The sequence below is a fragment of the Centruroides sculpturatus genome, unplaced genomic scaffold (genome assembly GCF_000671375.1).
Source record: "Centruroides sculpturatus isolate CEXI.00-Female unplaced genomic scaffold, Cexi_2.0 scaffold886, whole genome shotgun sequence".
Classification (NCBI taxonomy): domain Eukaryota; kingdom Metazoa; phylum Arthropoda; class Arachnida; order Scorpiones; family Buthidae; genus Centruroides; species Centruroides sculpturatus.
Genome location: NW_019385077.1, coordinates 112,308 through 138,016, shown reverse-complemented (window position 1 = coordinate 138,016; position 25,709 = coordinate 112,308). Strand labels below are relative to the sequence as shown.

Here is a 25,709-nt window from a genome sequence, read left to right as displayed (position 1 = left end):
AATATGGTTATTAAGCATTTGTTCAGTTGAGTACTGAACGATTTTTTTCCAAAAATTTGTGTTTGAATACCAAATTGTTAGAGTTGGATACACTGAGTACCAAGATACTGCTGTATTTCATTTGTCTAAATGATTACTTACCTACAGTTAAAGAAGTTTAATAACACTTATCTAAAAATGTTTAAATAAACTTTACTAAATACAAAGATTAATCTATAAAAACAAAACAAAGTGACAGTTTTATAAGCTAAAGTCTGAAAGCAGCAATGACGACACCTGGTTGATAGGAAAGCTAGGACAAGAAAGAAAAAAATTGCACTATCAGTTTTCATTAAAGTAAACTTGATGAAAGGCACAAAACAAATTGAAAATTTCAATATTCTAAAATCCATGGACAAATTTGAGAAATATGCATGCTTACTTGGATAAAAAAAATATTGAACAACAAAGTTTGCACTTAAAAATTGTAAAATTTTGTATGGAGGATTTCCCAAATTCTCAAACCACATTAGAGCGAAACCATGTTGTATGGAAATTTCCCCAATTTTCAAAACCATGTTAGAGCAAAACTGTTTTGTAGAAATGCAGAGTTGCACAAGGGATACCTGTACTTTATTCATGTTATATAGATCTGAAAACAAAACAATAAGAGTTTTGAAAAACATTTAATCAAAATAAATTTTTTGACTCCTGGAAACTATTAAGGATCATTAATTTAGTGAATTAGAGATCATGTCTTAGATATTTATTTGTATTCTTCAATTACTACTTTTGATAGTTATATTGGCTAGATACTACTTCAGTGATTTGCAGTTTTAACTTAACTATTTTGATACTTAGATATGAATGACTTCATTTTAGCAACAAGCATATGTACAGTCTAAGAAAATGTTTTACTACTTGACAACAGATTAAAATGTTAGCAACAGCTGATATATGTATGAGCCATCGCAACTAGTGGTAAATTAGTTTATTAAATTATTATTATTTAAACATTTAAGCTGATTTAATTATACTTCTCATCAAATTTATAAAAAACGATTTATTATTATAGAATATGCAAAAAACTTACAAAAAACTTTGTTATAATCAAAATCTTTTACTGTAATTTATAAATCCACTCACAAGATTCATACAAAAACTCTCCAAAATAAGCCTTTACCAGCAGTATTTTATATTTTTCAAAGAAATTTTGTACAAAAGTTTTAATTATGCATTTCGTAATAATATGTTTATATCATCAGTGTTTTAATATTTGAATTATTAAAATGAGTTTACTATTAATATTTATTATTAATATAATAAAATAATTTAAATAGGTTTCAATTAATCATTAATTCTAAATTAATCATTATTTAATATAGAGTTACTTTTTATAATAAAAATGTTATCATATCTAGATATATCCAAGTTTATGTTCTCTCCACTGATATTAAACAAATCAATTAATTGCTGTTCTTATTCAATTATTGTCACTTCTATTTTTTAGATGTCAATATTACTGTCAAAAATTACCAATACACATAATTACCAATTGTTATAATAATAATGAAGTAGTGTTTTACCTAAAATTTTATTTTTATTGAAATTTACTTTAGAATATGCAGTTGAATCTGTAATAAACAGTTTGGAAAAATATATTAATTATTATGGTTATTTAAAAAATTTTTTGAATCTATAATTTGTGATATTTTTTCTTATATTTTTAAAAATTTCAATTTATATGTAATTAAAATATATGATAAACTCCATTATGATAAATTTTGTGAGTTATTGTATAAAAAGAATGAAAAGAAAATGCTAGTAATTGCATTTTAAAGCAATTTCATCATCTTGAATACAGTTCTATTTATTAGCCACACTTAAATTGTCCCCAGTAGATGCTGTGAGTAACTAGTATGATTGTAAGTTCTCTACATGATTAATAGTTCTGAAAGTAAAGATTGGACAGAAGTCTGAGTAGCATGACTGGCAACATATCCCATGGTAAGTGGGAGTTGCAGGTTCTAGTGCCACTCCAGGTTGATTCTTTTCTTCAAGAACTTTCGAAATTAAAAATTAAATATCAATTTATTTATAATTATGAAATTTATCAAGAGATGGCACCTAACACCTACCTCTAGGCAAAATTACTGAATATTTAATTATTAAATAATAGCTACATTTTAGCCAAACATAATCCAACAGATTGTTTAGCTTTACACAATACAAATACAAAAACTTTTAAGAAATATGTTGATGAAATTAAAGAACCAAAATGCTAATGTTTTTGATTATTTTAAACAACCATCTTCAGGCACATTCTAAGACTAACAAAATTGAACATTGGTCTGGAACACAATTCAAACTATAGCTTTTTGCAGTGCTAAAAGCCCAAATGACATTTGTGGGATTAAAAAATATATATACAATTAATGAATATTACAAAATTAATTTCTTGTTTTGTTCCAATATATAATAAAATGGAGTCCTGGTTCACCTAGGAAAGTTCATATTTAAATGCCTTAATTATTTTGTAAACATGTTTTCCATATGCTCAATATTAAATTGGAATCTTTGTAGTTAATTGCATTTTTCTTTACCACTGACTTGTAAATTTCTACTGCTCCATGAGTCTAAGTAGGTCAAGGTCATGTACTTTCCTCATCATCCCAAAGACTCTCTTTGTTTCTAAGAAGTTTAAAAATTGGTGACCTTTACTAAGAGCTGATATGGCATCGAATGGTCTTAATTATCTGTTTATGTACAGTATTGAGCTTTTTCTAATAATGATTGCTAAATGTAAAGATTTAAAAAAAATGTTCTAATGTTTTTTAAAAACCTATTATATAAAACTCTTTATTTGAATTTTATATTGAACTCTCTGTTGTATGGTAGTTACCCTTGGGTTCCCTATCATTATAATGTGCAATTGAATATTTTCGTACTAATTTTTCCTTATGGTGCAAGCAGCATATTCATGTTTTGTCAACTCTGGTGATGCATACAAGCTCTGTTCTGTGATTCAGAGCAATGGTCTTCTAATGGATGCTTGGAAGGCCACCAGCATTTATTAAACAGGTTCTTCTGTTCTAAATGCAATGTTGTTGAAGCTATCCAGTATTTGAAACATTATTTTGTTTTAATATCATATTAGTGTAATATATATATTTTAATAAGTATTAATCTGAGAATATATGACAAATTTTAGGCAATAAAAGATTAATATTTTTTGTTACAGTATAACAATATTGATAGGATAATTTATTTGTATATAACATAATGCTCATTTTATAATTAACAATGAAACAATCTGGTTTATATTGCATAATCAAAAACATAACACATTCATAAACTGGGATATATCTGTAAAATTTATAATGCTTAAAATCTGTAAACAAATTATATATGTAAAAAAATTAAACAGAAATTAAATATAGTTTACATTTTCAACTATAAAAATTATTCAAGAATTTTATTTATTTTAATGATTTCCTGATTTTATTATAATCTTTTGTAATGTTCATTAGAAAAACGTCAACAAAAAAAACCCTAAACAGATTCCAAGTATTTATTATTAGAATTTTTAAATTATAACATAAAAAATTTTAATTTATTAAATTCTGTACAAAAGTAATAAATTAATTATGTATTTACAAGTTTATTTTCTTGCATTTGTCATCATTTAGAAATTATTAAAATTCCAATTATTAACTATTATTAAATATTGTAATTTTAATTTTTTATAAAAATATTTTATAATAATTTTATGTGAATAAAACACTTCACTTACTTTATTCCAGGAACTTCACACGATTTTGGCCGGGACTGAGGAAGTAAGACAGTCTGTTGCTAATGACAGAAGACATTAATGGATTGATATTTTACTCATAACTGTCCTAATTAATATTTACAGTAGATGAAAAAGTTGATCTTCATAGTATAAATAAACATATATTTTTCAATCAACTCAATTTTATAACTTAATGAATATTAATTCTTTTTTTATATAAAATCATCCAATTACTAAAACATTTTTCCTTCCTGATGGTAATTTTTTAAAATTATAACTAACTAACATAATGAATTAATTAAAATTATAAACATTAAAATATTATGTATACTTATTTGTTTCACACCTTCTTTGGATCCCAATAATTTTTCATCTGCCCACTGTCTAATGCAAGAGAGCCATCCACATCATTAACTGCTAAAAAACATAAGTTTTTTAATATTATATATATAAATATATATACATGTGTATTTTTTAATAATTATTATTATAAATCAAAATTAAATGCTTTAATGGAACAAATTTTGACCAAAATTCAAGCACTTTTGGTAGGAAAATCAATTTCTTGATACCAAAACTGAGTGAGAAGCTACAGCTGATACATATAGGCCCTCTGTTATTAAAATTTCACCAAGAAATGTAGATGGATGTTACTATCAATTTGTTAGTACATTATTTCTTGTTTCAATTTGCAAAAAAATTTGACAAAACTGGGAGAAGTAACCAAACAAAAAGCAGTAACCTTGCTTTTCATTTGGTGTTCCAACTAAAAAGGCCTATGAAAGTAGTTTAAAAATGCTTTTGGTTAATTCAATATATTGCTGGAGTTAAACAAGGTGTACTGCTTCTTTCAGTTTATATTGATTTGGTAGTTTAAAAATAAGTAAATTTTTCTAAATATTTCATTTTTTAAATAGTAATAATGCCTGATTTCAGTTAGTTTATCTACAAATCTTAAAATTAAGGTTAGCTTTATATTTTCTTACTGTGATGACAAATAAAACTTTCTACATACTGATGTTTTTGTTCTAACTTGCAAATAATTTCTATTTTTTTGTACACAGAGAAACAATTATATTTTCTTCGTAGACATCTTTCTCAAGAAAGAGTTCATTTCTAACTAGAATATACAGTAATTTTACAGTTGTAGTGATGCTTACATAAATTGGCAGAGTAGAGTCAAAAGCCAGTCAAGAAAGAGTGGGTGGTCTCCAAAAAGAAAGGTAAATAATGAATAGGCCTGTAATCCTTGCAGGATGTAAAACTAATTATCCAGTGATCATAAAACTAAATAACCCTTTCAGTATTATCTCTTCCAAGAATTTGGTATTGCATTTTTTTACTACTTGAACAATTAAGGATTTCTGTGTGTTTTCATACCTATCAAAAATTTGCTCTTATATCCATGAAGTACCTTTGTTATAAACATGAGAAAATTTATGGAAATATGCATAAATTAAAATTGTTATGGCATTTTGCTCATTATAACCACAAACTCATTATATCCATCCAAGTTCAACTGTATATATAGGAAAAATAATAAAAAATATAGTAACAAAGAAAGCTAATGTCCCAAATGTCGTAAGTGTAGAAGAAATGCCATTCCAATTTTATAGATTATAGCTCAAATCAGTCTCTCAATGCTGTAAAAAGGGCATTGAGATCTTTGTAGTTGATGTGAATGCCCTGTTGTGCATATCTCTATATTTTAAAGCTTGCACATGACAAATACGATGTCTACTGATAGTCTTCTTAATGATTTTGGCTTGATCCCATTGCACTTGGACAGAATCCAATACAACATATGTTACAAGGGCTGTAATGAGTTGTGATGTCTGTATGTTATACGAGGGCGATTCAAAAAGTAAGGTAACAAGAGCTCTCACGGGTGTCATATTCCTTCTCTTGTTTGAATTTCCCATTAGGGCAGCAGCAGAAGATTACAGCTTTATCACACAGGCATTAGATGGTGCAAATGTTGCATCAGACTCTTGCAATATCATTTTGAAAATGGCTGCCCTCACGGAAACATGGTCAAACATGGAAATGCAAAGTGTGATTTGGTCTGAAGGCAACTCATCAGTAGAAATTCATCGTCAACTTGTTGAGGTGTACGATGGTAATGTTATGTCACAAAAACAGGTGTGGGTTTGGTGCACTGAGTTTGATAAAGGCAGGAAAGATGTGCTAACTGAATTGTTACAGTGCTTCAAGTGAGAGGTACTGGAACATCCTCCCTAAAGCCCCAACTTGGCATCCTGTGATTTCCATCTCTTCGGACCATTGAAGAAGCATCTGGGTATCTGGGTGGTAGGAAATTCCAAACTGATATGGAAGTTCAGCAAGCCTTCATGGCATGGCTGAAGGGACTGGATGCAGATTTCCAAGAAATCTGCATCCAGTTTCCAAGTCAGTCGTAGATTTCTACGACCGACTTGGAAAGATTCACAGCATGGCATCGAAGTTTGCACGAGATGAAAGAGATAAACTAAGCAAGAAATTCAAGTGGCTTTGTAATGCAGCACGCAAACAACAAAATCCGGTGCAGCCAACCCAATTTCACAATTACACCGAGGAAATTGTTCCATCTCGAATTGAGAAGATTTTACAACAGGGACCCAGATATATCCCTCTGCCACAAAATATGAGCGCCGCAGAAATGGTACCAGCGACTCTTGCAGCACTCAAGTGCTGCCAAGCGACAGCAGATTTCTTCTCTGCTGGCATTGATGCCTTGGAATATTGTTGGAATAAATGTTTGTACAAGCATGATGACTATGTTGAAAAATAATATGTACCAGTGCCATATTAATCTGTATCACTATATCTGCCTGTGAAATAAAATGTGTACAGGAGAGTTCTTGTTACCTTACTTTTTGAATCACTCTCATATTTATGTTCTTTCAATCTTGCTCAAAGGGATCTTAAGGTGGCCCAATATACTATAAATCATGCATAACTATCATCCTTGATGGGAACCATATACACCCCTGGAATACTCATGAGGTCTAGTGGATCTTTGTCATTACAGAGACGCGTCTACCTGTATTTTCCTGTTCTGCCATCGCCCATTTTCTGTTATCAATATCTGTCGGTTTACTTGTATTGTATATAAAACCATCGTCGCGCAGCTCCTTTGTACATACCTGTTCACCATTGCATTGTTTGTTCCTCTGTTTATTGCATTTTGTATTCTGTTTATTGCATTTTGTATTCTGTTTATCTTCAATAAATGCGATGCANAAGATGGATACTTTTTTCCAACGAATGCAAAAGATCTGAAACTAAAACTTTTTAATAAAAACATTTCACTTTATTTTATGATAAAATACATTTTAAAAATTAAATTTATATGTATTTTGTATTATATTGTATTAATAAACAAAATTATTTGCTTATTTTTTACTCATGTAGAATCTAATCCTATACCTCACTGTAAATATGGGTTCGTTTTATGCCAATTCGATTTGCACCGGCTTTTGCAAGAACAGAACTGCGGCATAAACCGAGGGCTACCTGTAGTTATTGTTTTAATTTTAATTTGTTTGGCATTCTATTATTCCTAACATTTACATTATGTTCTTTTTTATTTTTATATATTGTACAATTTCATCTATGCTACCTGAAGAAGGCCATTAAAAATGACTGAAAACGTTACTGATTGAAAGTTTTTTTGTGCTGCTTATAAAGGTTATTCATTGAGTTTATTATCTGTCCTGTTCAAAACAGTATGTATGGTCAGCCTAACTTTTGGATTCACATACATCCTCAAAAACCCATAAAATGTTTCAAACATCAATACCATAGCATGCATTATAAATAGCTAAGTTGTTATAAAAACAAAATAGAATAAAAAGTTTTAACAAAAAATTTTACACAACTATTAAAATATGAAATTAATTTAAATTAACATTAAAATAAAAACTAAAAAATAATAATAATAATAATTTAAATTATTTTTAATTACACATATTCCACTGTGTAGTCACCATTAGGTGTATTATGTGTTCCCATATTCCATGTGGATTGATATTTATCAATCAGTGATTGTATAGTTTTAGATTTAAAATCAAAAATGGTGTGCAAGTGATCATATGTGCTTCAGTTATTTCATTCTGTCACAGACCTCAAGGCGATGGATGTGGGCTCTTCTAATTAAGGCCCAAAGGCAACTATCTAATTGTTATGCAGGTCACTTGAGGCCAATGGAATGAAGAGTGGGTTACGTAAAAGTTTTCTGTAAAACTTTGATGTTAATAGCAAAGCCTTTGAGTATAATAATAATATAAGGAAGTGTGCTTCACTGCCACTCTCCAGTTATGTAGTATGATTTTATTTATCTGTTTTTGGTATATTATACATTTGTTCACTGTTATAAAAAAATTATATTATTATTTGTTACATTGTTCACTTTTATATTATGTTTTTATTTTCGTAATTTTATTCCTATATTTATTTATTTTTGATTTGTAAATACAGATAGCCCTTGATTTACGCCAGTTCAATTTACGCAGATTCACAACAACGCCACTGCGCAATTCACCATTTTGCTGTATAATTCCCTGATTTTCCCTATGCTAGATTTGACTAGATTTTGTCCAGATTTGACCAATCCTACCTAGATATGAGTCCACTACGACACCACGTGTCATGGCAGAATCGTGGCTCGTTGGGATTGGTCAGATCTAGACCAATAGAGAATGTTCCACAAACCATTAGATTTGAATAAGCTGCGGATCCAACATGGAAAAGAACGATAAAAATAAACTCAAAGAATTATGAAAACGGCTGATCTAAAGAGTATCCTTTCAACTATGGAAAGTTTGACAGATGAACTTGTGAGTTAGACAATGATTGGGAGCGAAGTGCAAATGTAAAAAAGAGCATCATCGCATCCATTCGACCATATTCCAAAATTCTTAATGAAAGAAAACAAAAATGTAAACAATTAAAGATGGATACTTTTTTCCAACGAATGCAAAAGATCTGAAACTAAAACTTTTTAATAAAAACATTTCACTTTATTTTATGATAAAATACATTTTAAAAATTAAATTTATATGTATTTTGTATTATATTGTATTAATAAACAAAATTATTTGCTTATTTTTTACTCATGTAGAATCTAATCCTATACCTCACTGTAAATATGGGTTCGTTTTATGCCAATTCGATTTGCACCGGCTTTTGCAAGAACAGAACTGCGGCATAAACCGAGGGCTACCTGTAGTTATTGTTTTAATTTTAATTTGTTTGGCATTCTATTATTCCTAACATTTACATTATGTTCTTTTTTATTTTTATATATTGTACAATTTCATCTATGCTACCTGAAGAAGGCCATTAAAAATGACTGAAAACGTTACTGATTGAAAGTTTTTTTGTGCTGCTTATAAAGGTTATTCATTGAGTTTATTATCTGTCCTGTTCAAAACAGTATGTATGGTCAGCCTAACTTTTGGATTCACATACATCCTCAAAAACCCATAAAATGTTTCAAACATCAATACCATAGCATGCATTATAAATAGCTAAGTTGTTATAAAAACAAAATAGAATAAAAAGTTTTAACAAAAAATTTTACACAACTATTAAAATATGAAATTAATTTAAATTAACATTAAAATAAAAACTAAAAAATAATAATAATATTCTTTGTGATTGACTACACCTATAACTCTATACTTACGGAACTCAAAATCATTTATAAACACAGTTTGTGGCACCCATGGGTGCCACAAAATACCGTATGACAATTTGTTTATAATAAGTGATTATGGCACGAATGGAAATTGACCCACTCACTCCACTCGTCTGTCAAACTTCCATTCATGCCATAATTGCATATATTATAAACTAATTACATAATATACTACTATAAAATCCCATTACCATTGTTAAATACCATAAACAAAAATTTATAAACAATTTCGTTAAAATGGAAACAATAAAAAATAAAATAAATTAAACATTAAGTTTTATAAAATTTCCAAACACATTAGACGTATCAGAATAGAAAAGTACAGTGATACCACAAACTTATGCGATAGGTGGGACAGAGTGATAACTGCATAAGTTGGAGTATAATTTTGCAATTTGTGTAAAATCCAAGTCGGATATATGCAAGCTAATAAATGTTCTTGTTAATCTTATCTCGTCTTTTGATTCGTTCATGGTTACAAGAAATAACCACATAGAGTCTCTCAAGTCTCCATAGATATAACAAACACAGAAATAAATAACACAAAATAAATTAGCTATGTGTCGATTCCGCGTGACACGTCTGAACATGTAAGCTGAACAATAGTGTTGGGGGAGTGAGTAATCAAGAGTTGCGTGGCACTCAAACAAAAGACGAATTGACGCGATTTGAAAATCGCGTAACTCTGGGTTCGTGTAAGTTGGGGTAGTGTAAGTCGAGGTATTACTGTACTATACATTCTTGGGCTCAAGTAGTCCTTAATACAAATATATTAAAGTATTATGGAACCAAATCCAATTATTGAAATTCTAATGCTCAATGATAAAACCGTAACTACTGAGTCACCTAAATTTAAAAAATGTGGCACAATCATCATCAATTGCAGATACACAGGTCATCTCTCCTCTCCCTGGAAACAGCTCAGAAAAGGTCAGACACTAGTACACTGCACTCAAATACTACATAAAACACTTTCACTTTTAGTTGTTTTACTTTAAATTTTATCCTTACTTGTTTCCATCCTAACTAGATTGCTTATGACATGTTACAGTTTTTGTTTATGACACATTAATACAGTAAGAAAATTCTATAAGTTTATACTTTTGTCTTTTTAATTTTATTTTGTATTTTAAAATGGTTATACGTAAAATTCTTTGTTAAAAACTTTCATCCATTTTTATTTCTATCAGAACTTAGCCATTGACAACACACTACTATAGTAATAATATTAAAAATTTATAGGTTCCTGAAGATGATGAGAGTCTAAAAGTTTAATTATTATGCCTTTTTGTCCTTTTTTAACACTTTTTATAAATTATTTTGTATACTAGTACATTCTATATATTAACAGGACTTATNATGTTTTACTACTTGACAACAGATTAAAATGTTAGCAACAGCTGATATATGTATGAGCCATCGCAACTAGTGGTAAATTAGTTTATTAAATTATTATTATTTAAACATTTAAGCTGATTTAATTATACTTCTCATCAAATTTATAAAAAACGATTTATTATTATAGAATATGCAAAAAACTTACAAAAAACTTTGTTATAATCAAAATCTTTTACTGTAATTTATAAATCCACTCACAAGATTCATACAAAAACTCTCCAAAATAAGCCTTTACCAGCAGTATTTTATATTTTTCAAAGAAATTTTGTACAAAAGTTTTAATTATGCATTTCGTAATAATATGTTTATATCATCAGTGTTTTAATATTTGAATTATTAAAATGAGTTTACTATTAATATTTATTATTAATATAATAAAATAATTTAAATAGGTTTCAATTAATCATTAATTCTAAATTAATCATTATTTAATATAGAGTTACTTTTTATAATAAAAATGTTATCATATCTAGATATATCCAAGTTTATGTTCTCTCCACTGATATTAAACAAATCAATTAATTGCTGTTCTTATTCAATTATTGTCACTTCTATTTTTTAGATGTCAATATTACTGTCAAAAATTACCAATACACATAATTACCAATTGTTATAATAATAATGAAGTAGTGTTTTACCTAAAATTTTATTTTTATTGAAATTTACTTTAGAATATGCAGTTGAATCTGTAATAAACAGTTTGGAAAAATATATTAATTATTATGGTTATTTAAAAAATTTTTTGAATCTATAATTTGTGATATTTTTTCTTATATTTTTAAAAATTTCAATTTATATGTAATTAAAATATATGATAAACTCCATTATGATAAATTTTGTGAGTTATTGTATAAAAAGAATGAAAAGAAAATGCTAGTAATTGCATTTTAAAGCAATTTCATCATCTTGAATACAGTTCTATTTATTAGCCACACTTAAATTGTCCCCAGTAGATGCTGTGAGTAACTAGTATGATTGTAAGTTCTCTACATGATTAATAGTTCTGAAAGTAAAGATTGGACAGAAGTCTGAGTAGCATGACTGGCAACATATCCCATGGTAAGTGGGAGTTGCAGGTTCTAGTGCCACTCCAGGTTGATTCTTTTCTTCAAGAACTTTCGAAATTAAAAATTAAAATGACTTCAAGAGTATCAAGTTCTTAATTAAAATTCTAATCAAATGTCACGTTTCAGAGTATATTAACACCATGCAATGTTAGAAGAAACAAATGCTAAAATGATTATAGAAGTCAAAACTTTTTATTTTGTTAAATGTTTTTCAGGACTGCTACATCCTATCAAACCCAACAAAATTTGAATGCAATTCAAATGGAAACATCCATTTGTTTCCATTGAGCATTCTAAAAGAATTCTAAAATGTAGACAGTTTTAAAAAAAAACTTAAAATAGAATTTTCTGTTCTAATTTTTAAACAACTGTTTTCAAATCTAAATTGTAATGTATCAAGCTATTTTTTGCTACTGTTAATAATTAGATTTTAAGTAATTTGGTATTAGGCACCATCTCTTATTAAAATTAATAATTATTTTAATTTAGTATTTATTAAATAATCTAGAGTAGTCTGGAAGAAAAGAATCAGCCCAAAGCAAGATTTGAACCCTTAACTCCTGCTTACCATGCAGAAGCATTGTCAATTATGCCACCCAGACCACCAAGTGATTCTTTGCTCCCAGGTATATTTAATTCTCAATGTAACCAATGTAATGGAGCTGCAGGTTCAAATCCTATTCCAGGCCAATTCTTTTTTCCACACTATTCAAAATTATTTGATAAATATTAAATTATTATATTTATTAATTTTGATATGCGATGACACCTAACATCTGCCTATAATACCAAATTATTTAAAATCTAATTATTAATAGTAGCAAAAAATAACTCAATACATTACAGCAATTGTTTGGCTTTGATTAATAGCATCAGGTTTTAATATGTTTATATGTATAAACAACTGTTTTCATTCAAATTTATGATTTAAACTTTGATGGGTCTGATGACAGGATGGAGATATCCCAAAAAATGTTTAACCCAAATTAAAAGCTTTGATTCCTATAATCTTCTCAGTATTTGTGTTTATTCTGACTCATATCAAAAATAATAAGAACAAACATTTATTATGACATTGTCACACAATGGCAGGTTATAATTTTTAATCATATTTTAAATTTATTTAATATATAATATACGCTTTGATATTAATAATCTTGCCCCTGTACATCATACTTTTCCTGTTAAGAACAGAATCATGCAGTCATCTAACTAACTCCATTCCGGAGAAAATTTTTGAATTGGAGAAATAATGTTTATAGAGAGTTTAGGGGCAGAAAGCCTGATATACAAACTTCCAGTTTGGACTAGATAGTTGAACTCCCAGGTGACAAACACCTTTGATGAAAGAATACAGAAAATGGTGCTACTTTACAACAAACACCTAACTTCTTATGTTGCAGAACTTACGTTGAGAAATAGCTGAGATAAAAAGTATGTAATAACTTTTTGTCTATAATAAATATAGATTTGTTTTTTCCTTTCCGAATAGCCCTCCTACATACTACATACATTATCATTATATATATAAAATACATATAAGATATATTAAGAAGTTTCTATTATTTTGAGAAATAAAACAGTTATATAATCTTACCTATTATACGCCTCTGGCTCAAAGGAGAATTGGCACTATGGAAGTTCTCCTGTGGATTTGTTGCACTCTGATGAAGTGCTGAATCTGAGTTTGTTCTAAACAAGAACATAAAATTATCTTTTTATTGATTTAAAGTAGAAAAAATTTAATGTTAATTTAAAAAAAAAAAACTTTCTAAAACAAAATATTATGAACTTCACAAATACCAAACATCAAAAATTCTTTAAAATTCAACAACATGAAACAAATACTTAACACACAAAAATTTAAAAATCACAACATGAATTCAAATAAAAACAAAAATTATTACAGTAGAGCATCATTTATCTGAATCAATTGGGGACTGGGGTTGTTCAGATAACTTATTTTTCGGATAACCAATTATTTACGAAAAAATACATTAACCTATCCCATGTTGAAATTTTTCTCCGTTGCATGTCGCTTCGCGTTGAATTTTCGTTGATGTTAAGCCTAATGTAAACTTTTTAAAATAATAATCGTGGCTATTGTATCGTTAAAAATTATTCCTTTATTTTTACAACAAAATAAATATATTGAAAAATATAAAAACAAAAAAAAAATTATACTTTAGAAGTTATCTAGTATCAAAAACGTTCGATTCAGCATGACATACAGTGCTCAAAAAACACCACACAAAAGTGACAGTGCTGCCAGCTAAAACACACACAAACATAAAAAATATTGGAGTAGCCCAAGATATAGCCAAAGATTGCAGTGCAACAGCACTAGCAAAAATTTAAATTTGCCAACTGGAATTCTTTCGGATAACTGACATTTCAGATAACTGACTTTTGGATAAACGACGCTCTACTGTATTTATATTGTCAAAATAATGTTATTAACACAATATACAATTTCTTATTTTAAATAATAAAACCATGACAAAAGAACAACTTTTCTGTAAGTTGTTATTTTGTTATGATTTTATTCATTTAGTACAACAATTGATCAAATGAAATCTGTTTGAGTAAATTTATTAAGACAAACAAAACAGTACATCTGTTGGTATGGCCTAATTAAACAAAGCAATGTATGAGGAAACTGGAATGCACTTTTGTTGGTTAAAAAAAGTCACCAATAGGCATTAGACATTCCACTGCTTGGGGAGATGACAGATACAGTTCAAAAAGAACAATGTTGCTTGGTCCTCCCCTTGCTTCATACCACATGACACGGCACAAACAGTTTTTCATTTGATCAATCCTAATATTTTCTAAACTAATTCAAATTTTAGACTACATAAAATATTAAAGCATTTTAATATTTTTAAAACTTTAATCTATCTAATTTTTATAGCTCAAAACTTTTCTACAATTTTTAATTATATTTTATTTACAAATATATACCTTTATCCTATGGAGACTAAGACTTTAGAATGCTTAAAAATTTTTCATAATTGAGTTCTAGGATTTAAATCAGCAAATGTATTCTAAAGATAAAAGTCCAATTGGTTCAAAAATAATAAATAAATAAACTTTAGACTTCTGAAAAGAATATATTTTTGTTAAATACTTGTTGTTCCGATATGAATATGAGTGTAACTTTTGCCTGAAGTGTCTGTAACTTATGATAGGTAATTTAGCTTTGCTTGTGTAGATGCATGAAGTTATATGCCATTATCTCATCTCACGTAGATATATTTTGTATTGTTTTGTTGTGTTTGATGTTTTATCTGTATATAGTATTATTTAATCTGCTGGATAGTGATATTAAGCCCAGACAGAACCAGACTGGACTTAAGAGAAGGCATTTTCTGAAGAGATTTGTTACATTTGATTTGTTTTGATGCATGTCACATGAAATCTGAAGTGGTGTTGTTCTCCAGTATTGTATTGTTTTGTAGAAATGTAATGAGTGTCTGATGTATTTTGTATAAATATAGTGTATGTAATGAGTGTGGGATGCTGTTAAATGCCTTTCTATGTTGTTTGTGTACTTTCACAGAATGACTGAGTCTATGAGTAAATGTTCTTTGCATCCCATGTGGTTTCTATGACAGTCTTTTTCGTGCTCTGTGAGAATGTTGTATTATTCTATATGATCATATATTTGTGATGCATGAAGTGATTAAAGTGTAGAAAGATACAGTACATGATTAATCTGTATTGTATGGATCTCTAGTGTTGTCATTTTTGGATTTCTTGTATGTAGTCCTGTTTAAGAAATTTTGGCATATTTTGTCAATTGTTGATTGTAGATATAGATATAAAATGTTTGGCTAGTTCTTGATGCAGGGATTTAAATTTTTTTATACCAGAAATTGTGAATATTGTCTGCACTACGTTTCTTCCAACTGTGTGTTCTTTGTACTATACGTTGGATGTTGTGTATGTGTATTTCAACACAAAACATGACTGGTGTATAGTGCATGTATTCCCCTTCCTCTGGTCCAGCTTGCTTTGATTTTGTTTGATTGGACTGGACCAAAATGCAGTCCAATGATCAATGGCAAAATCTGCAAGTTTTTTCTGTTGACAAATCATTGCATGATAGAAATTTGGTATGCAGTTGTCTGTAGAAAAGTGTCTTGTTGTTTGTGAATAATTTATTTTGTTGTTTTCATACAAATTTTGCATAATTTGAGTCTTTGTGATTTGGTTGCTATTTTTTGTTTGAATGTCAATGTATTCCTGTACTTGAAATTTGTAATGTTCATACTGTGTATGTGTGTTTTAATTTTCCTTGATTTTCCAAACTTCTTTCATTAAGTTTGATGTTGTTTTTAGTGTATTGTGTCAACCTGGCTAATTGTTGTCTAATGTTAATTATTTGTGCTCTTAGTCTTCTTTGCCAGGCAAGCATATAATTTATCTGTGTTTTGATTGTTTGTGATTGTAGTTTAAGGCTATGATATGTAACTACAGTGACTGTACCAGAATAGATGATGTATGTATGTATGTATGTATGTATGTATGTATGTATGTATGTATGTATGTATGTATGTATGTATGTAAGTGTTGATTCTGGTTGAATATGTTTTAGTAATATATAATGCAATGCAATTTGTTTGATATGTTCAAGTGTTGTTTATGGTATTATAAAAAATTTGTTGTGTATGATTGATCATTTATAGTCAACATCCCTTTGCTCTATAACACTGACATGTGGATATTTTTGCTTAGTCATATAGTATTGGTCTCTGTATACTTTCATATCTGTTTCCTCCTTTGTAATGGTATAGTAGATATGGATGATAAACTCTTTCATATCTTGAGTCCACTTCATCCATTTGCATTTGCATAATTTTCTGGCCTTAATGGCCAGTAGTTAGATTCTATAAAAGCACTTTATTAGCTCTATTATTTTATGAACTAAAAATTTTTATTTATTTGCGAGAATGCTTAATCTCGAAAATGCATTTTACTTTTAGTTCAAATTCTGTAATTTGTTTCATCTCACCATAAAAGCATTTGTTTTGAGATAAGTTATGAAGCAAAATGTTAGATATTCCAATGACTATCGTGACATTTTGCTTCATAACTTACCTCAAAACAAATGCTTTTATAGTGAAATGAAACAAATTACAGAATTTGAACTAAAAGTAAAATGCATTTTCAAGATTAAGCATTCTTGCAAATAAATAAAACAAATTACAGAATTACAGATGAAACAAATTACAGAATTTGAACTAAAAGTAAAATGCATTTTCAAGATTAAGCATTCTCGCAAATAAATAAAAATTACATTGAATAGTGGGTCTTATAAGGAATTCAAGAGCCCAATTTTATTATTAATTTTTAAAAAATTTTTATTACTGATTTTCATAGATATCATTGTTTACAATTGCGTTTGAATACTGTAAAAATATGAAATATTCTATCAATGCTCTCCATATAAGATGAACAGATAGTTCAAGAATAATTTGGAAAATTACCACAGTTCATTGTTTATTTTAAGCATTTTAGTTTTAATAATTGCCTTACCTTCTCCAACTAGAATCAGGTGGAGGTGAAAGGAATGACGTTGAACTATAAGGTGAAACATCTGCCTACAAAAATAAAAATTCAATTTTTAAATGTTGATGTAAATTTTTATAAATTATAATAAACTATGTTAAATTTATAAATATTTATTAATGCAATTTGAAAGAAAATAAATTAACACACAAAAGCTGTTTTATTGAAGATAAAAACAAAACACATTCAAAAAATTTACCAATTAAAACAAAAAATAATAATTTATATATTAAAAAATAATAATTTATTAAGAAAAGAAAACCTTCTTAACAATAAAAACATTTATTTTAAATAAATTTTGTAACAGGCTTTACACAAATTATAAAGTAGAATTCCACATTCTAGAATATAAATTATATTATAACCTCCAAATAGCAGACACTATTGGGACCAAGAAGTTTGTTTGCTATTTAGAGGTGTCTGCTTTTTGGAGATATATGTCAATGGCCATATTGTATTTTTACTATTTTAACCTGGTCATTATAAAGTAAAGAATATGATAAATTATAAAAACATCAAATTTGCATTAAAAATGTAAAAATAACAAAAAAGTATACATTGTATATATAATTAAAATACAGTATATTATTTATCATTTCAGCTGTAATAATCATATTTTAATTGAATTCTAAATAGTACACATATTATTTAGGTACTTTAATTTAATTAAATGAATTTCAAAAAATTACGACAAAATGTAAACGTTGATTAATTATTAATTCATGACAGAGGCAGAGTAATGAAAAAGAAAAATGAAACTGTTGTTATGAACAGAAGGGTGAATGAAGATTGGTTTAGGTGGTGAAAGTTCGAATGTTGCTTCATGAAGATGATTTGCTAGTCATTTTAAGGGATAAGAAATATATTTGGTATTCCTGCATTTATATTGTCATTTATGATCTAAGAGACTAAATAAAAATTGATGTAGTAATTTGTCTACTTTTAGTTATCAAGTAGGTGTAATTTTTCAAACATCATTGCTTTTTTTCAATAAATGATTTATTAAAAATTACTTTAGCCACCACAAAGCTGTTAAAAATTGTGTCAGAAATGCAAGAAAATTGAATATCTTCCTACACTTTAAAATGGTCAGCAAATTGCCTTCGTAACACAATCTTTGAACTTTCACCAAATAAATACTGTTGTTTTAACCTTAAAATTGTTTTTTTTTTTCATTACTACTGTACTACAGTTCTTGTCAAATGAATAAATAACTTTGGAAAAGTTTGTGGTTTCTTGTTACCATAAGCTTAATTCCAACAATAAGACAGAAGTTTAATAACATTAATATGTATGACAATAAATGGTGATTGACAACTTTATCTGTTATAGAACACTAATCTGGTTAAGAATATTGTTCAGATTTTAACAACAAGAACAATTAACAAGAAAAAATTTTAATCTTAAAATTGTTTTTTGTTAATTACAACCTGCCCTCCACCTCTATTCCTATTTTAAGCTAGTCTTTATTCAATGCCTATGGTCAAAATTTAATCTTCTGAAAGAGTATTTGAACTGATTCTTTGTTTCAGTTTTAAAATATTTCATATGTAATTAATTCTTTCAGAATATTGAAGGTGGGACTTCATATTTTCTTAAAGTAGGTTATGGACGACAGCATCCGTTATTTAAAGGTAAATATTATAGATGCCCTATTTTCAGGGGTCTGAGGATTGTAAAAGTGTCCATTAAGTAGAGGTGTCCAATATTTGTAAGTCCATTAATGGAGGTTTCACTGTATTTATCATGTGCTATAATTAAAAATTATCAAAAAATTGATGACTCACAGGAACTAACTAAAAAGCTATATATGTTGTATGTATTATAAAAATAAAGTCACAATAAGCTTATACATACATAACATATGATAGATATATATATGACATAAATGGGGTAATACTTCTGTCCCTTTAGTACTGATGTAATTTCAAAGATTAATGCTTAGCAATTTATTAGCATTATGGCATAGATAACATCCAATATGATTATTATTATTGTCCTAAATGAAGAACCTTTCATAGTTTAACTCTAGAATTAGAACAATGTAGCTCATGAGAAATACAATTTCTAAATATTACAATATTTCTTACTACAAGGAGACCTATTCAATTCCCCCACAGGACAACAGAGCAAATTATCACTACAAATATGTTGGAGTAAAATGTGGCTTTGGGCACTAGAATCATCAAGACACAATTAGAAAGCACCTATGTACAACTGTCTTGGTGGTCTTTTTTTTTTGTGAATATGATGTTAATTTTTCTTTTGATAGAGTACACCTTCTACATCGTGCTTCAGTTCTGATATGACAGTTCTGGTATGGGTGGCTAAAATACTAATAACAAGATCTCGACTTTTTTAACAAAACGCCCTTCACCTGAAATTAACTTTAAAAATTCTACAGTGGTGTCACATGCATTGAGTTCATTATTTGAAGTTTTATAATATTCTTTATCCTCTTTTGTTATATTTATGTTTTTACTTATAATATTTGTATATTTGATTGTATTTATTTAATTATTTTGTATTTAACATTTTTCTTGTTAATTTTTAATCTTATTTTCTATATTTTATTTAATATACTTATGATCCTGTGCATGTGACTTGCTATATGAATGTGTATTTTTTTTGAATGCTTATACAATAAGACTTCGCTTAATGCAAGGGATGCATTCCTAGACAACAAAGCACTAAGTGAAACAGTGTTAAATGAGGTCATTTTAACATATAGTAAATAGAGATAGGTAAACACATGACCAAAAATAAACAAATTTTACTTTAATTTTAAGTTATTTTTATATTAATTTGTATAATAATATATGTTAAATAACACAAACATATGCACACAGAAATATAAAGTTCATTTTTTGTGACGAAGGTCCTGACTTTTCTGAAATTCTTGTTCTTTTGCAATAAAGTCGTGAAGTTTCATTTATCACTTTTTTCTTTCCTTAAGCAAATGTCAGTAACAGAAGATTGCATCCAAAATGCCTTGTTTTGCTTTTGCACTCCTTTCAAACTCTGGATCATTCGCTGCAATTTGATCAATGATTTCAGTTATCTTACCAAACTTTTACTAAGGAAATCTGTACAGAAATTTTTTTGGTTCTTTGTTTTCAGAATCTCTATTTTCCAGTTCCACATAAATTCCATGTTCTGCCAGTTCTTGAAGATCATCATTGGTAAGGCTCTCACCAGAAACCTGCTGTAACTCCTCAATATCCTGCTCGTCTACATCTCCTAGTCCTGCTATATTGATTAGGTTGAGTTTGGTCAACCTAATCAATATAGAGCGATAGGCTCTTCTTGTTGAGAATTCTTGGATACCTTCAGCCATAACTTCTTCCATACTTCGTTCATGCATTTTTCAGTTAATTCTTGCCAAGCAAAGTTGATATTTCCTAAGGCATCTATGATGTTATATTTTTTCCAAAATTGCACCAAACAAACATAGATTTAAAGAAAGTACATCTTTTTGCCACCCTTTTCCAACTGGTCTGTGTTTGCAAATAATCGTATTATATACAAATCAATAAAATGCTGTGATAATTTAAATCGGCGTAAATTTTGAGTTTTTTTTAGGCTTCGAGCAGACCGCGTTATATCGAATCAGCGTTAAGCAGGGTCTTACTGTAATTTCAAATGTGCTTTGTTTCATTTATTATGGTCCATGAACCTGAAGATGGCCATTATATATGATCAAAAACATTCATTCTGTTAATAAATGTTCCATTTTTTAGTAGATTTAAGGTTTTTTGTAATTAATTTTAATAATTAAATTATAACCTGATAACTGTCAGAAAAAATCTTGAATATTTACAATTCAATAAACAATTAAGTACAAATAAATAAGATATCTCAAAGTTGAAAAACTTAGCTAAATTTTTATTAAAGGTAAAAGAAAAATAAATTACATGCCATACCCTTTTCTCAAATGGAAACTGACGATTACGATGTGGTGTAGCATGCCTGCCACGTTCACGAGGTACTCTTTCAGTAAGAGTTTCTCTACCTTGTTTCATATCTTCTAAGCTGTTCAATGCACTCTACAATATTAAAATTAAAAATAAATAAATACTATATAACTGACATATATAATGTATCTAAGCACAGAAAAAAATAATGAGTTAAGAATGGCTATAGAAAAATTAAGGCCTTTATTTTCAATTAAGCATTATTTCAGCAGTTCCCAAAGTGTGCACCACAGCTCCCTAGGGCGCTGCAACTTCCTCACAGTTACGTTGCAAAATAATATAAAATTTTTCTAATTTTACTTTCACTTTCAATTCAATGTGATGCGATATCTAGCAGACCTGGTGCAAATCATTAATTTTTAATTTAAAAAAATATTGGCTATTTCACCAATTGTACTTGTTAAAATTTGACATTGGGGCACCTTGAAAAAATCTGGATTTAGCAAGGGTGCCAAAAATCAAAAAGTTTGGGAACAACTGCATTATTTGATCATTAGATTATTCAAGCATTTATTTATTTATTAATACACAACTAAAAATAATATCAGTTTTCAAAAACAATTTTTTTTTAAACAAGAGAGCTACGCATAAATTACATATGAGTGAGTGAATATGCAGGTAATTATTACAATGTATTACAAAGGATGGAGAGAGTTTACAAAAACATTACATAATGCTAATATCTTTAAACTGACTGGTGTTGTATGTTAAATATGTTTGGACTAAGCTTCCAGTAGTTTTTCCAAATGGCAACATCTCAGATTTGGCTATAATTTTCATTGTCTAATTTGCCAAAAAATTAACATGGAAAAAAAGTGTTGCATTGAACACTAGGACCGTGGAATCAGTAGACCAAGCTGCTGATTCTGACTCATGGAACTTTAGAAAGTCTTAACTCTGATTCCAACTCTTGCTTCTAAATAAGAATTTAAAATATACTTTGATTATATTAACCCAGGATGGCATTTCATCACTACCAAGTGAATCATCAGAATACTTTTTAAGCATTTTTTAAGTGAATCATCAGGCATTCCTATTAAAACTGAAAGTACTTATCTTTTTCTTCACAATTTTTATCACCAGTATCATCTTCAACCATAACTTTACACACAAAATATTTTCATCTGTGGTTATACTAGGGTATTCAAAAACACTAGATTTAACCTATGCCTTCTCAGCCATTTTATATGAGTCACTTGACAATAAAAATTTAGAATTGGCTAATACAGAATGTATTCAAATATAAATTTCTAAAAAGAAAGTCAACAGTAATTAGTGATATGTAAAGAAAAATCATGAAGTAGGGGAATCATCATAAAATAAAATCCTCCATTACAGTAGGCTCCTACAATGCAAGATACAAGGTTAGCACTCCTATTAGGAATTTAATATGAAGCAAATAATAAAAAACAGGAGTCATAGTAGTTCCATTTTTATCAACTCCAACTCCTCTAGCAAATGAATTAGCTTCAAATTCCACAGTCCTGTAGCAAACCATTTATGTTACCTCTCTTTATACAAAATAAAGATCTATAAACCCAATTCTTAAATTATAGGCAAATGGCTGCCAGATTTAATTAGTAATTAGTAGCATTAATGTAATGTGAAGTAATTTGACTTTGAGGTAGAGGTAGGTGTTAGGAGTCATCGTTTGATAAATTTAATAATTATAATTAAATTAATATTTAATAATTAATTTAGAAGGTTCTGGAAGAAAAGAATCAGCCCAAAGTGAAAGTTAAACCTGCAACTCCCACATTCTGTGTGGACACATTGCCAGTTATGCCATCCAGACCTCTGTCTGATCTTCACTTCCAAAACGATTAATTTTGATGTAACCATACTGGTTACTCACAGTGCCAACTGGAGCAACTTCAGTATCCATAGCCTATAATTCCCAATATGGCACTCAGCCAGCTATCACTTTACCCATTTACCTGCTCGCTAATGCTTACTAATGATTGTTTCAGATTTTTTTTACCTAACACATTTAGTTTTATGTTAAGCTTAGTTTCCATAGTAATAATGCCACACTTCTTGCATTTATCTCCACTATTTGATTTACTATAATGTTTTGGATGCATTTTTTAAGCACTCATTGTAAACGTTTATAAAATTTGCAAATAATAGCAAAAAATACTATTATTCAACATTATTGACTTTGACACCACCTCACAAGCAGCGATGAAACTTCAGAATTCATGCAAAAATAAAAAATGATGATACTCAATAAAAATAAATCCACATTAATTATTTATTACTGGCTAAAGATGGATTTCAACATCATGCCACGACTGGCTTCTGCCACAAGAATTTCAGAATCTGCATGAAATTTAAGTTTTAATAAATAATATTTGCACAAGATTATTTCTTAAAGTTATATTTGCTTCAGAAAGAAATAAATAACAATATTTTTAAATATCCAAGTTTTTAAGTTTTCTTTTAATTCTGTTTTGTGTTTCACTTTCCTTTTTTTTTTGCTCTCTTTCCCAAAACTAAAATGAGATCAAATTGTAAACAATAGAAATTGAGGAAGTATTTGGTCTAAATATTGAATACATGTATGTTTAGTATTTGGCCTAATACTTTGTGGCCAAATAGATCCAAATACAGTAAAAATTGGCACCAGGTATGGCGGAAAATCCGATAAGCTGGCGTGTTCAGCCCGTCTTTGGAGAGAGTATCGATGCACTGAGTATTTGTCCATATTTATATGCAATTAGGTAGCCAATTAATTAAAACTAAAAATAACAATTACATTTAAAGAAATTTAATTTAAATTTAAAACACTGTCTTTACACAAACCAAAACTAAAATTAAAATCAAAATTAATTAATTTAAATTAAAAATCAAATCAGTTAAAACAGTGTTTCTCAACAGGAACAATATCGCCCCCATGTGGGCGTTTTTCCATGTTGAAGGGCGATTAGTAACAATTTATATTTTGAGGGGCGATTAGTAACAATTTATATTTTGAGGGGCGAAAAACAATTTTCTGGGCGATATAGTAAAACATTATATTAAGAATAATTACATATTTTATTCGTTATATAGTACAATAATTGAACAAATAACATTATACTAGTCACTAGTCTATTCAATGCAGTACGAATTTGGCGTTAGTCTTGGTCCTCGGCATCGGAATTTTGAAGTGAAGGGGGCGACGATTCGTTAGAGGTTGAGAAACACTGAGTTAAAACATAATATTTAGGGAAATGTAGATAAAGTACTTGTTGTCCATCTTAATTGACTGGTTATGTTAAGTTCAAGGGCATACTTAGCAAGGGGCAGGAAGGGACAGCTGTCCCCCTAGAAGGCAAATTAATGTGTAGTAATTGAGAGACAGACAGACATACATACATACATACAGCACAAATATATCAATTTAGTATCAGTTTGAATAATGAATATTGTCACTAGACTAGAGCCATCTGTCATGAAATCTTAGAACTATTATTGTTCACTGCTATTCTTGCACTCAAAGATGCCAGATGGCTCTAGATTCTGAAATGTTCTAGTAGCAACATGTAATACATGAGATAGTTCCAGACCTTTCTAGCCCACTCACTTGTAGTATAAAAGACCAGACTGGGGCATCAGTTTACCAGTGTGTTATTCAGTTGCGATGAGTAATAAGTTCTTAATAAGTAAACAGTCATACAATTTGATGAGAAGTTTAGTAGTGTAGTATTTAGTAGTAATTGTAAATGAATTGTAATTCCAATTTGCATTTTCCCTTTGGAGCCAACGGTGGTAGTAATTAATATTAATCATATTGTGTTCTGATAGATAATAAGTACAGACCTTGCAAACCTGCTGTAGTCATGACATGAATTTATTGTCAGCATCAATGGATATCAGGAAATTTTTTCAAAAAGGTGAATTACATTCTCGTGATGTATCTTTCTGATAACCTACCTTAACTCTATTTTTATTCCATGATTTCTATACCTAAATAAACTGGAAGTGAATTTTGTGTCATTTTTTTAAGAAACTACTGTTCAAAAGAGGAATAAAGATCAAGACAGTAGCAGCAAAAGTGATAATAATCATGACAAAACTGGAGTGCCACGATCATCTAAAGGTGACATCGGACAACCATCAAATTTCCAGCACCAGCAGCAACCATGAACATAGCTGCCTCTGCCAATTCTTATCAATCAACATTTGAACAAGCTTGTGCAGTCAATCCCGAAATTGAAACGAATGATGGCTACCACAAA

General features: G+C 28.8%; 1 protein-coding gene across 5 annotated transcripts in view; it reads right to left on the bottom strand.

Moving 5' to 3' along the window:
- Positions 1-25,709, bottom strand: part of LOC111634314 (CREB-regulated transcription coactivator 1-like) — a 210,865-nt gene that overhangs the window by 161,735 nt on the left and 23,421 nt on the right. For 4 of the 5 annotated variants that reach the window (XM_023379066.1, XM_023379068.1, XM_023379069.1 and 1 more), the window contains exons 3-7: positions 21,436-21,558; positions 17,480-17,544; positions 13,536-13,630; positions 4,119-4,189; positions 3,773-3,831 (exon numbers count right to left, since the gene is read on the bottom strand). In XM_023379066.1, the coding sequence (XP_023234834.1) occupies positions 3,773-3,831; positions 4,119-4,189; positions 13,536-13,630; positions 17,480-17,544; positions 21,436-21,558 (413 nt within the window). The remainder of the gene's footprint in view (positions 1-3,772; positions 3,832-4,118; positions 4,190-13,535; positions 13,631-17,479; positions 17,545-21,435; positions 21,559-25,709) is intronic. The other variant, XM_023379067.1, reaches the window with a different exon arrangement.